The 14,394-nt window shown below is 51.7% G+C and overlaps 1 protein-coding gene across 1 annotated transcript in view; it reads right to left on the minus strand.

Moving 5' to 3' along the window:
• Positions 1–3,341, minus strand: part of SORCS3 (sortilin related VPS10 domain containing receptor 3) — a 630,681-nt gene extending 627,340 nt beyond the window's left edge. Inside the window, exon 1 of the mRNA XM_058298484.2 lies at positions 2,447–3,341. Coding sequence (XP_058154467.1) covers positions 2,447–3,073 — 627 coding nt within the window. The 5' untranslated portion in view covers positions 3,074–3,341. The remainder of the gene's footprint in view (positions 1–2,446) is intronic.
• Positions 3,342–14,394: the final 11,053 nt, after the last annotated feature.

Here is a 14,394-nt window from a genome sequence, read left to right on the forward strand (position 1 = left end):
CTGTCTTTAGGGACACCTCCCTCCACTTTGAAACCAATGAGGAAGGGACATTCCTGAAGGTTCATGGTCCCCTTCACTGCTCACCTCGGCTTTTATTAGAGCACTTTCTTTTCCTGCTCTCAGGAAGGGGGCAGGGGAGAGGGAACCGATTGGGTAAAGTGGCAGAAACTGGTTTCCCAGTTCCTCTCCCAGGAGTTGTTTCACTATAGACTCTCAGAGACAGGGGCACCTTCCTTAAAGAGCAGCACAGATGCCATCCTCAACGCTCACCTGCCAAAAAACCAGGTCAAGCCCAGGAGCTGAAGAGACAGTCCCTCTGGGCGGGAGAGAGAGGGACAGGCTGGGGCCCCTGGACCCACCAGAGCTTCCTGGCCCTCTGCTGGCAGTGGCACTGGCCAAAGCACAACAGTAAGCCCCAGTGTTCACCGGGAGAGCCTGAATCTCACACTATTGGGGACTCCAAGCCCAGCTACTCAGGGCCCCCCGGGCTTTTGGCCTTCTTTTGCCTGAGGAGCCATTTCCCTGGGGACCTTCCTCTGCTGCACAACTGCATTGAATACGGGCAGGGAAAGCCATGCACCTTTACCTGGTACTTGCAAAAAGAGTTCTCTCTAAAGTCCCCTCTTCAGGGGCAGAAATGATCCTTAAAAGCAGAGACTAAGGAAAACTCTTCAAGCCCAGTGAATTTATATGGTACAAATACGGCCCTAATAAAACCACAGATATGTGAGGACATCACCCCCTCCTCCTAGGGAGAAAGGATGTGAACACACACACTCAATTCCTAATTACCAAACTGAAATGAAGTTAGGATTCACGGCGCTGCTGTCTGAGGATAAACACACACACACAAGTAAGTCCTCTGGGAACTTGGAAGTCTTCACTCCCCAATCCTCGCTAAGGCACACCTTGTCGCCACCCCATCCCCAGAGCTGTCCTCTGACGCAGATGCAGGTGAAGCCAGCCCCTGCGCCTCTCTCTCGGGAGCTGGACTCTGCGCGTCCAGCATCTGTCACCCAGGCTGCGCTAAGCGCGCCGCGTTGCGGGTCATCAAGAATCCGGAAACCTCACTCCTGATGCTCGGCTGCGCTCTACGGATGCCTCGCTTTCCCTGTTATTACTCATCCCCGTGAAACCCCCTTCCTCCTCAGGCCCTGTTAAAGCGAAATTTTCCCAAGGAAATCCCTTCACATGCCTGTCATAAAGAGAAACACACGGGCGGGGTGCGGCGGAGGCTTTGCCATCCCACGAGCTCCCGCGGCTGCCTCTACAGACGTCCACCATCCTCCGACCCCGGCCGGGACTCTGCCTACGCCAGGCTCCGAGCCGCGCGGGAGAGCCCGGAAGGATTTTGTAAGGCTGGCTGAAGTGGGGGCCGCGAGGAGGAGGGGTGCGAAAGGTCCTGGGAGTGCGCCCCGCTCCGCCCAGCGAGTCCGCCCCCCGCCTTCCCGGGCTGCTCAGCACCCGGAGCCGGCGCGCGGGGGGAGCCGGTCCCCGCACGCGCTGCGGGTCGCTGCAGCTGCCGGAGCAGGCGACGCTCCCAGCTCCGCGCCCCAGCCGCTAGCCCCGGAACCGCCGGGGCGGGCTCACGGGTGCCACCCCTCGGTCCAGCAGCGTCCAGGGGAACCTGGCGACCGCGGGAAAGGGGTGGAGAAGTGCGCAGAAAGCACACGCACCCAACTCCACGCCCCGAAGCCCTGCGTGGCGCTGGACGCCGCGGCTGAAGCGAGAGTTTTTGGTTCCGCGACTTCTGTGTTTGTGCACGCGTGAGGGCCGCGGTGCCGAGGGCGGGGTGAATCTCCCTTCACGCTTTGAACTTTTTCACCGCCTCTTCATTGGCATCTCGGGCAGGCGGTATGGGCTTTAGGAAGGAACTGGGGTCACCGGAAGGCCAGGGCTTGGGCCAACTTGGCCCAGCCTCCCGCCCGGGCTGGAAGCGCTAGTCTGGAGCCGAGAGCAGCGACCCCAAGGCGGACCGGAGTATGGAAGTCCTAGGGTCTCCGTCTCCCGGGTCCCGTCGGCGTGATGGCGGGGGTGGCGGGGAGCCCCGGCAATCGCAGGAATCCATCAGTCCGCACAGCGGCTCCTTCCCAAACCAGTGGGCGCCCTCACCCGCGAACTGAAGCGCACACCCACCCGCAACGGGGAAACTAACTCTGCAGGCCGAGTAAGGGGGAAAGGGACCACAGATCCCTAACCCCTCATTTTTAAGACACTCCTTGCTCCTCTCCCCTCCTGGCGGCCCCAATCCTAGGGTCTCCCGTAAACAAACGCACACAGCATCTGACAACAAACTCTGCTAACCTGTTGGGGGCGCGGGGGAAGCCGGACAAACCTGCTCTCTCTAAAAGTCGAGGCCCCCCTCCTCCCCGCCGCGACCCCCGAACAACTGGTTGCCCCTGGCTCCCACCCCTGCTCCCTCCCGCGCCGCGGGCTGGGTACTCACGCTGCTGTTGTGCCCGGACCAGTGCACCATGGCTTGGTTGTGGGCCGAGTCCCCAGTCAGCGCGAATGAGGTGCTGGGCAGCCGGAGCTCTTCGGCCGCCGCCCCCCCGGCCCGCGGCGCCTTCACCTCCTCTCGGAAACCTTTGGCTAGAGTGCGGCTTCTTCTGGAACCATCGGTCAGGGCAGTGGCTCCGGCGTCCCCGCGCTCCAGGGCGCTGGGGGGTTGCGCCCGGCGACTCCTCCGCGCGCCGCCAGGCTTGCCAGGAGCCGGGATGCCCTGGCCCCACCGCGCGCCTGCCGGCGACATGTCCCCGGCTTCTCCCTGCTTGTCGCGGCCGCTGCCGCCGCCCGGCTTGGGTAGCGGCTGGGGCCCGGGCCGGCGCCCCAGCGCGGCACCTCTCCGCGCGGTCGCCGGCTCCACGGGCCACGGGCTTGCCACTGCCCGCGGCGCGAGAGGAAGCAGAACTGGTGGCCGCGAAGCCGCTGCCGCCGGGAGCCCGGGACGACCCGCCGCGCCCCAAGTGATCTCGGCACCCGCCAGAACCCACGTCGACAGGAGCAGAAGCCCCGTCCGGGCGAGGGGCGCCCCCAGCCAGCCCGCGGGGCGCTCCGTGCGCGCCGCCTCCATCCCGCTGCGGCTACCGCGGCTCGGGCTGCTGAGTGTGTGGCGCCCGCCGAGGTGCGGGTCCGGCGCGGGGGGTGTGCGCGCGCCGGCGAGCGAGCGAGCTAGTGTGTGTCGGGGGAGTGGGGAGGGGGCGGCGGGGAAGGAGGTGGCTCTGACAGACGCGCCTCGCCGGTCCCCTCTGCTCTTCCCTCCTCGCTCCCGCTCGCTCGCTCTCCTGTCCAGAGGGTGATTCCAAAACCCCAGGAAAATTAAATGTCCTTTCGGTGCTTTATTCCTTCAAATAAGAACAAAAAAATCTTCCCCACCGAGCTCCTCCAGAAAATTTTTGAAAAGGAGTGTTCAAAGGTAGTAAGAAAATCCTCTTTTAAAATAAGAAAATCCAGCCGAATCCAAGAGGAGGGGCTGGCAACGGACCCCAATCCCGAGTCTCTCTGAAATTCAGCTTCCAAACGGCTCCTGGCGAAGAAGGGTTAAGAGCCCCTTCTCGCTGCCTTTGGGGGATTACTCTTCGGACCTGTTGTGGGGGGGGGGGGGGCGGGAGATGGCGCTCGGGGAGGGTAGGGGCGTCTCGGTGGAGGAGGAGGAGTAAAGTGTTTTCAGCGCCAACTGTTAGCATTCGGGAACCGAGGGCGAGCCTAGAGCCTCAGAGCGAGAAGGCGGCGCGGGGCAGTCAAGCGCGGGATGGACCCGGGACTCCGCTGGTGGCTTCCCCGCCCGCCCCGCCGCCCGCAGCAGCCGGCACCCCCGCCCAGTGCGGGGCCGCGAGGGGGTCCGTGCGCGTGCGTGCGCACAGGCGGGCGGGGCACAGGCAAGAGGAGCGCGGGGAGACAGCGGGCGGACGCCGCAGATTTGGGGCTACCTGGCCGAGCCCGAGGGCGTCTGGGTGTGCGGGGGCGCGCGGTTCCGTGCGTGCGCGATTGCATGCGCGCGCGCGTGTTAGTAGGAGCGTGGTGGGGCTAGCGCCGGGAGGGGTGCGCCCGGGCTGTGGGCGCGCGCAGATCTCGCACGGATACTGTATATCCTTGGTCCTGCAAGTGGTTCGAAAGGCAATATCGAGAGGAAGGCAGTCCGATCCTTCAAGCCTCGCGCTCCCCCGGCCCCTCCACTACCCGCGAGTTTAACCTGGTTGTTCATTAAGCCTCCCGGAGGGCGAAGGGAGCGTGCCGGGAGGTGCCAGCGGCGGCATCAGGGACTTGCCAGCTCTTCCCCGGTTCCGGCGCTCTCTTCCCAGGACCTCCTGCAGGAACCGGGAGGAAAAGTAGTCTAGACCGTCTCTTCCCACCCGACAAGACGCAACTCCATCTTCCCGCCTGGAATTGCGAGGCGGCGCGCGCCCTCAGTCTCAGATCCGTTTCCGAGCGGGCTCAGCTGTGGTTTCTAAGTGTCAGCCGCCAGTTGGCTGGTACCCTCCCCAGAGCTGCGCGGGCTTATCAGGCCCACCCCGCTTGCAAAAGCGCGGCCTGGGTGCTTCGGCGCGGCTCTGTGCGCGGAGGGGAGACTGAGACTTCGGGTTAGGCTAGGGAGAGGGGAGCTACCAGAGGCTGACCTCGAGGGGCGGTTTACAGGCACGGGGGCAGGTAGTGCGGCCGGCCGCCTCCAGAAAGCTCCCAGGATTTCTAGGGGTTGAAAAGTCCGAGATGTGGGGAGCAGAAGGAGGGGCTGTTAAGAAGGAGTAAGGATGGAGGGAGGGGAGTTGGAGAGCCGGACTCTCCCCAGTCTCTTCTCGCGTCCTCTTGGGGATGAGAGGAAGAGTTCGTTTGTGGGAGGTGGTTAAAGCAGCAAGAAAGAAGAAAAGTGGGGTCTAAAGTGCAAGAAGAGAGAAGAGGGGAAGATAGAGAAAGAGAAAAGGGAAAGGGAGGAGAGAGGGCAAAGAGAAAGAGAGAAGAAGCAAGAGAACGGTGCGAGGAGAGAGAGCGAAAGAGAGCCTGGGAAGGGCCAGGAGAGATGGAGGAGGCCGAGGCGGCTCCGAGAATCTGAGCGGGCGAAGGGAGGGAGGGTGACCTGCAGCGTTTCCCGGGAGAGCCCTTGGGTAAGGGCTTATGAACTCGCTTTTCCACACAGAGCTAAAATGGAACTTGGGAACGGTGGAAGCTAGGCCGGAGAGCAAAGCTGGTAACAAGGTACAGCCCAGAATGAGGCGGGTCGTGGCCTCTGTGGGTTTCCAAAGACACCCGGCAGCGAGCCGTCCAAGGAAAGTTCTAGCGCTGAGGGCCCAGGTTGACGCGGGAGCCCGCGCGGGGCCCGAGCCCGCCATCCGCGGGTTGCCAGCGCCCCCGCCGGGGGAGGCCGGCGCTGCAGCGCAAGCCGGAGCCCGGGTGCCGGCGGGATGCCGAGCCTGTCCGCTGCTCCGGTCCTGGGCGGAGGTGGGAGGTGCCACAGTATTAGCGTCTAGACTATCTGGGAGGCCTCCTGTCCCGGAGGGTCATACAGCCCGCGAGCGTGCGGCCACCCAAACCTTGGGGCGTTGTCCAGTTTCCGCAGCTCTCCGCGGCCCCCAGCGAGGGCAGTCGCAGTCGGAGCAAGAGGAGAACTGGTGTCTCCTCACCCTCTCCCACTCGAAGGAAGCCCTCCGCAGAGGGAGCCCGTGGACGGGAAGGGCCCTCAGGATGGATTCGCGAAGAAGTAGCCAAAGTGTTTATTGGGGAGGGGGACGGGGGAACGGATAAAAGACTCTCACAGGTGTGACAGTTTCAGTTTTTCTGCCCTAGACAATACTCTCGGCCTTGCTGCATCAATATTGCCTCCTCCTATCTTCAGTCTCTCCCGCCTTCACCCGTGGCCTCTAAACTCTGGGAGACTGACCTCGCCTAGCAATCCTTGCCCTCAGCCCCGTGCTGCACCTCCCTCTCCATCTTCCCAGTTAACACCAACCTTCTCTAGTGCCCAAACATGTCCCAAGAGTTCTCCCCCATACCTGTAATCTCCTCTTCCACACCAGTCTCTCTCCCTGAGACTTCTGGCATTTGCCCTCAGGTGACTTGACATAGCCCCCACCCTCAACAAATATGGGGAGGGGGCGACTTTCTGATAGTCCCACCTAGAACCCTCTCCTTCCAGTGCTTTGAACAAGTCCCATCTAAAAGTCTCTCTTTGTCTATGTTACCACGGAGGGTCTCCTGGCCCCTCCTACTTGCCCACCCACCTCAGTCAAGTTCATCAGCCTCTCTTCTCCTGTCTTAAATTCTGAGCTCTGAGCTTGCTCCCCACTCCAATCCCCCAATTCTCTTGTTCCACTCTCCCTGCCTGAGCTTGCTCAATGAATTCACCCATGACTGCTTCAGAAACCTCCTCTTGTCTGTGACTCCCAAATCTACAGCCCCATCCGAATTCCCCATTGCTTCATATTCATGTATGTCCACACTGAAATCTACAAGTATCAAGTCCTAAACCGGCCCTCCTACACCTTCTCAGTTACCCAGACTACTTACCTGACAACCTCTTCTCCCCCTTTCTAGTCCCCAGATCCAGAAGAACAGGTACTTCTGATCTAAAACATCTTTGTACCTGTCCACCCCTGTCCATTCAGATTCACTGCCTTAGAGCTGACCTCCATCACCTCTTTTCTAGGACTTTGCAATAACTTCCTATCTCCTCCTGCTCTGCAGATCTTCCCTTCTCCAAGCCAGCCTCTGTACCAGCACCATCCAATTAAATATACTAAGAACCCCATAGGTAATTTTAAATGTTCTAGGACCCTTATTTAAAAAGCAAAAAGAAACTAGAGACATTAATTTTAATAATATATTTTATCTAAGCAAATATTTTGCTTATTTTCTTATTATTTTTTGCTTATTATTATATTTTGCTTATTATTTGCTTATTATTTTCATTTCAACTTGTAATCAAGATCCAAATTACTTTACATACTTGTATACTAAGTCTTCAAAGTCTAGTGTGTATATTCTCCACCTAGAGGACAACCTAATATTTCAAGTGGAGAAACCACATGTGGCTAGTAGCTACTGTTTTGCGCAGTGCAGCTTCATAACATTGGCAGAATTAGCTTCTCAAAATATGGGAAGATTGTGTCCCTAACGGCACGCCTCCTCAAAATTCTTCAGCGACCACCCATTGTCCACAAAATACACACTCCTTAGAATGATATTAAAGGCTGCAGGTACTTGCCAACCTCCACGAATTTTCCTATCTTACTCCTAAGGTCTGGAACATGCCCTCTTCCACCATCTCCATCATGATTTGGTCTAAATGCCAGCTCTTCCATGAAGTCTTCCCCCACTCCCTTCCAGTATGCAGAATTGTAGCCATTATTATCACTACCACAGTCATCAACCTCATCATCATCATCATCATCATCATCATCATCATCAAATTCTTAGTCTTCCCAACTCTAAGATGGGAACTGTCCTATGTCAACTGGGACATTTTTAAAAGAGGGCTGAGGGTAGAACAGGGTCCTGTTTCCCTTGCTGGCATAATGCCTATTCCAGCTGAGGAAGACAAATGGAGAGCTGGGATTAGCTCTCACCCAGCCTCCATGGGGAAAGCAAAGAAAGCGACACTGAGAATGTAGTTTTCCTCTAGGGTTTGTGTCCCTCTTACAAACAACTGGAGAAAGCCAACTGCGTGCTGCAAGTTATCCATGAGATTATACTGAATGTCACCCAAATAAAACTTCTTTTGGTGTTGTTTTGGTTGTTGTTGTTGTTGTTTTTAATTTTTTGTGCTTTTTTTAACCACCACAGTGAAATAATACTTTGAGGAACTATTCTTCATCTCCCCGACTTCACACATACACACACATACACCCTACTGACACCTTACTAATTTGATAGATATCTTTCCATAAACACCAACACTATGCACTTATAGAGAAGCATTTCAATTATGCTGTTTCTTGCATTTTATAAAATATTCAGCACTTCTTATAAGAGGACCTAAAGACAAATCTCTCCTAACACTTGGAACCAGGAAAAAGTGGGTTTCTACTGTTAAACTGACATTATTTCTTAAAGATTTTCTTAAATGGGCTTTGTCTTCCCATTTTATCTTCCTCTTTGCCTTGACAGTCAAACAAAATACCAGGTTAACTTGCTCTCACAATCTTCAGAACAAGATCAAAAATAAGAAACAATTTCTCAATATTATTTTATCTTTCTTTTTTACTAAATATTGCTTGTTTTTATTGTTTGATACTCTTTGGTCTTACTATATCTGTGCATTTTGATAAGCCACTTCACATCCTTGGTAGAAATAAATAGGAAATTAATTAATTGATTAAGATCAAAACAACACTTCACACTGCAACTCTCTGAATTTCTACAGAGGCAAATTATTATAAAACAAACCCTGAAATGCAGACAAAAGCAACCCAGAAGATCACTGAAATCAGGACTTCATACCACTTGTTTCCATAAAGGCCCAAAGTGTCTGTTTTGCTCAACACTGTATCCTCAACACCTGACCAACACTGGCACAGCACTCCCTCAATAAATGTATGATAAAGTCTAAACAGATGAAGGTAAATAATAATACTTCTGCTTCAACTACTCGTCATTTGTTCTTTTTTGAATACGTATACTTAGGGCAAAAGCCCTAAGACTTCACTGATACTATGTTCCACCATCTCACTGGGTGGTGTCAGAGTTCTTGTAAGCAACTGAAAACAATTCTAGCTTAAGCAGAAAATGAATTTATTAAAAGAATATTGGAAAACTCTCAAAATTGCTAGTAAGGCTTGAAGAAGTAAGTTCAGGAACCCTGCAACCAGAAATACATTGGAAATCACACCATGGAACTGGTCCCATAGGGACCCCATTGCCATCATCTCCAAGTTAAGATGATACGGCTTTGACCAACACCACCAGTATTGAATGCTGGAAGCTGCTGCCAGTACAGCTTCCCCTGAAACCTGGATGTGGCAGTCACCTCCACTGCCACCAGCTAACCTTCTACCTGATTCTTTGTATAACTATCTTGACCAAGCCTGGTCATCAGCCCCTGCCCTAGAGGAGAAAGGGAAGTTGGTGGATTTATCTCATAAGTTGAGAAATCCACACACACCCCCCGCCAAAAAAAAAAAAATATATATATATATATAAATATATATATATATACACACAGGCAGGTAGTTCAGATTCTGGGCAGCCCAAAGAAAAAGATAAATGTCATCACATCCGTCACCAGGAAGCATTTCTTAGAGAGAAAATGGGACCCCATTGACCTTCATCACGAACTTCTTATAGAAGATCAAGTTGAAACAAACTCCTGGTTAGGTAACATTTCAAACACCTCCATGGAATTAAGTTTTATCATCAAGATGGAGTTGGTGCTTAAAACTGAAACTGGTATCACCCTCAAGAAGAGGAGAGTGGGGAAGACATGCCGTCTGCCTGGCAGGTGTAGGAATAAGCAGTGACATTAAGAGTCCCACCCACAAAGGTACCAACGGCTTTATAATGAAGGAATTGTGGAAGAAAAAGAGAAAAAGTCACGGGAAGGAAGGAGAGAGCAGGAAAGAACTACCTGAAAGCTGACATTTAATGTGGGATTTCTTTAAATCAGACACTTAAGTTTTTCATGCCCATTGCTTCATTTAATCCTAACGAAGTAGGTTTTCTTGGGAACAATCCATAGACTGAGAAACAGAAATTCATATCGGTGAAGCATTAACATAGAAATGATAACATTGAAGACAATGATGAGAGTTATATAGTGACCAGCATAACAGACCCATGGTCAGAACCCACTAGCATTCTAACAGTGTTAAAGTACGTACTTTGGAGCTAAATTACCTGTGTTCAAATTCCAACCCTACCAACCACCACCTGTGTGACCTTGGACAAACTACTCAAGCTCTCTGTACTTCAGTTCCTTATGTGGAAATGAGGATGGTGGTAGTATTTATCACACGGGTTTGTAGTGAAGAGGAAATGAATGTAACGCATGTAAAACACAATATCTGGCATGGATTAAAGGCTAGGTAAGTGTGGCTAAAGTGATCTTACACTTTCTAAGACTCCTGTGGGGCAAGCACTTTATCCCCATTTTACAGATAAGGAAACTTCAATTCAGAGACACCAGGTTGCACAGCTTGTGAGTGACAGAACTAGGGTGTTGATGTGGATCTGTCTGGCATAAGAGCTGAGCTTTGGTACAATGGTATATACCATTTTTCTGCCCTAGATCACACAACTACCAAGTAGGGGAGACAGCATTTACCTCCAGGTCTGTCTGGCTCTCAAGCCAGAGTTCTTTCCGTGGCACCATGTGACATTCCACCCAGTACACACGGTGGGACCTAAAGCTGGGGGCTGGTACTCATGGAGCCTGTGGGTCCCATGACATGACTATGAATTTGAGAAGAAGTTGGTGATTTCATCAGTGACATCTTATTTTTAAATGACATCTCCTAGTAAGGAAGACAAAATTGTGGTTGGTGAATTCCAGGCCTGCGTTCAAGTAGCAAGTTTAGGCTGAAGACGTCAGGCTCAACAATGGAAAGTTAACCTCAAGGAAAGCACCTACTCATTAAGCTGCTGAAAGTCATAGGCAACTTTACCCACATTTTCCCCCTCGTCAAATCTGCAAGAGGAAAGAAGGACATAAATCTAATAAGGGGGATGCAGTGGGGGAAAGTTTTGCAGGAAAACAAGTTTTCTTCCTCTTTTCCCCAATGACTATAGATGCAAAGCCACACATCTTAGGGGGAAAATTCTCTTCGTAGCATGGGAAGCAAAAGAACGCAACTGAGACCCTTGGCATTGGTAAGAGGATAGGCCCAAAGGGCAAACAGAAGAAAGTGAGAAGGGGCAGCTTGAGGGGCAGGAGGGGAGCCGGAAGAGTGCGGTGTCAGAGAAGCCGGGGGAAAGGCGGGAACGGGCGGTGTCGCCAGGTGCTGCTGGGCCATCACACAAATTCCCAAGTTCAGAAGAGTTGACTCCATCCTGCTGGACCTCAAATACCATCCCCAGACAAGAGGGTAAAGACAAGTGCCTCCACCTCAGCCTCCTTACTCAAGTTCTGACCTCAAGCAGAAAGGCCAGAGCTAAAGAAAGAAAGAGAGAAACAGGAAGGGAGGGAGGGGGCAGTGGAATCCCTAGGCAAGTCATTTACTCTCTCTTTTTCTCAGTTTTCCCATCGGAAAAAAAAAAGAAAAACTCTTTTGACATCTTCCCCATAGAAATGTTTTGAGAATTAAATGAATATTTGAAAAACCTTATTTAGTGCATAATAGGTCCTTGATAAATGTTTGTCAAGTGAATGGAACTGTAATGGAACTAATGAACCTGTGCAGAAGAAAAAAGATTTGGGCAATTTAATTATCCTACTGCAAAAAGCAGGGGATTCTCTTGAAGAAGTGGAGATAAGGGTATGAGGGATCCAGAAGTCTAGTCGTGGCTCTCTCACTGCTAGTTAAAAGATTTTAGCAAGTCTCATGGTTATTGGAGGGGAAGGAAAATCCATTACACTGGGTTGGAGAATTGAGACAATTTACCAAGACATACTAAGCAAACTGTAAAGGGTTATACAGATGGAAAGGCAACTGGCCTCAATAGAGTTATAGATCCCATCTATCTGGATTTGGCATCTTCCTAACCCAAGCCAACACACAATTCTAATTTCTAGAACCCATTATATGCTACTAATCTCCCTCTTCAGTTCCCACTACTCTGAATTTCCCCAACAAAATTTATTCTCAGGAGTGCATCTAATTCATACTCAAATATTAATGCCTTATGTACCCCCTCCCAGGAGTATAATACTTGCACAATAAAAGGTGCCACCATATGCTTAGCTTACCAAGTTTAACAAAGAGGTTAGATATCCATGTGCAACTCTTAAGAATCAGAGACTAGGCAAATTCTGACCTGGCTCTGAGTGACTCAAGCAGAGATGACTTGTTCCCCAGGGAAGAACTGGCCAGTAGAAGACCTAGATTAGCAAAGAACAAAATAGGACTAGGCAAAAAAACAAAGGGGGGGGGGGTGCGTTGTAGAAGGAGTGTTGGAAAGAAGAGAGAAAAAGAAACGACAGATGTACTTCCAGGTGCTGGAAATCGGATGTGATCTCCAGGGAGACTGTGCAGCCTAATGGTCAGACACAGTGGTTCCCACAGAGTCATGTTCAAATCCTAGCTCTGCCTTACTAGCTGTGTGACTTGGGACTAAGGATCTAACCCCTATGAGCTTCAGTCTCCTCATCTATAAAATGGGGACAATACTCATCCCTATCTCAAAGAGGTCTTTTGGGACCCAGTTAGATAATGTCTGAATAGCATCTGGCCCATAACAAGCATTTAATAAATCAATATGATTAGACCTCTTTACCACTCCTCCTTCTCTCCTACTCCCCCCCAAAAGTGTGTTCCATATCTGCCCATGCATGACTGAATTTCCTTTATGAGAAATCTTATCAGAGCACACTTAAAATGCAAATAGCCTCACAGAAGTGGCCTCAGGGACCAACCTCAATGCTCTGACTGAACAACTGCATATATCCTCCCACTGAAACTCTCCCCAGGTCTTGGCTGTGGGCAAGCCCTGCTTCAGTAACTCCATTTCATAGATCAGGTCCTGAGGCTCAAAGAGCTTAAACCCGAAGCCCACCACTACTAATGTGAGGGGTGGGGGCCTTCCTAAGAGCAAGTGTGGGTAGAAGAGAAGCATGAAAGAGGACCCTGGGTGCAGAAACTACGCTGAGAGGACTGGCAACAGCCCAATAAAGATGGGAGCCGGAGCGCAGAAGCTTTCTGCTAGGACAGGGCGAACCCTCAGGAATGGCCCGAGGCACGGGAGCTGCCTTCAGAAAAGGAAATGTACCACGGACACCTGTGTGACCATCCCACCACAGCCCTCAGGGGCCGCGGCCCTTTCCCCCATCCACGTGTCAGCATCGGGAGAGCCGTGCAGGACCTAAGACAACTGTAGGAAATCAGTCAAGGGTGGCAAAGAGAGCAAAGCAGGGCACTCAGCAGAGCAGGGGTTCTGAACCAGGGGTCCAGAAGCTTGAAATGAAATTCAAGAAACATTATTCTTGTGGGGACGTGTTGGTGCATTTATTAAATTTATTTATTAAATTTATTTATTAAATAATACACAGTATATGGCAGCAGACTTGGCCCAATGGTTAGGGTGTCCATCTACCACATGGGAGGTCCGCGGTTCAAACCCCGGGCCTCCTTGACCCGTGTGCAGCCGGCCCATGCGCAGTGTTGATGCGTGTAAGGAGTGCCTTGCCATGCAGGGGTGTCCCCCGCATAGGGGAGCCCCACGTGCAAGGAGTGCACCCATAAGGAGAGCCGTCCAGCGTGAAAGAAAGTGCAGCCTGCCCAGGAATGGCGCTGCACACACAGAGAGCTGACACAACAAGATCATGCAACAAAAAGAAACACAGATTCCTGTGCCGCTGACAACAACAGAAGCGGACAAAGAAGACACAGCAAATAGACACAGAGAACAGATAACCGGGGTGGGGGGAAAGGGGGGAGAAATAAATAAATAATCTTTAAAAAAATACACACTATAATTGTGGACTTAGTAAAGGGTCCATTTTTTTCACTTGACTGGCAAAGGGATCCATGGATCAAAAAAAGGTTAAGAACCCCTGCAATAGAGCCTCAAAACAAATAGACCTTCTGCAACATGACACAATCTTCAGGAAGGCAGAAGTAAAACGAGTGCCAGGCCAAGGTCACAGGAACCAGGGCCCACATCTGGTCTTGAAAATGCCACAGGGAAAATCCCTGAACTGTCCTCCAAGGCCTTGCATGGTCTGTGGGGTCCCCATACCCCACCACCCCCTACTTTCTGAGGTCCAGGCACCCTCCTGCCAGGGGCCCTTGGCCCAGGTTGTTTCCACTGCCAAAAGTGCTCTTTCCCCTCACTGCTGGCCTAACTCGCCTCGACCCTCCTTCAATCTCAGCTTCACCTCTGTCCGGGAGCCTCACTGACTGCTTGGACTTCCCACCCCTCCGTCTTTAGTTCCGGTTTGAGCCCATTTTCCCTCCCCTTTCACTTACAAACATGCCCCAGTTTAAACAATAAACGATGCAGTCACCCCACCTTCTACATGTTCTTCCAGGACTCTACACCTCTTCTTGGCAGCATTGTGATAGCTACATTTTTACATGTGTTTGTGAGGAGATTTAATGAACACCTCTCTTCCAGTAGATTTTAAACTCCATCAGCAAAGAGATCACACCTTTTTATTTTATCCTAAGCTTTTTATTATAAGATAAGATAATTTTAGAATCACATGCAACTGGAAGAAATAATACGGAGAGATTCCATACACCCTTTCTTTACTCAGTTTCCCTCATTGGGAAACCCTGTTCTGCAAAATTTTATAGTACACTATCCCAAATA

This window comes from Dasypus novemcinctus, chromosome 6, assembly GCF_030445035.2.
Source record: "Dasypus novemcinctus isolate mDasNov1 chromosome 6, mDasNov1.1.hap2, whole genome shotgun sequence".
Classification (NCBI taxonomy): domain Eukaryota; kingdom Metazoa; phylum Chordata; class Mammalia; order Cingulata; family Dasypodidae; genus Dasypus; species Dasypus novemcinctus.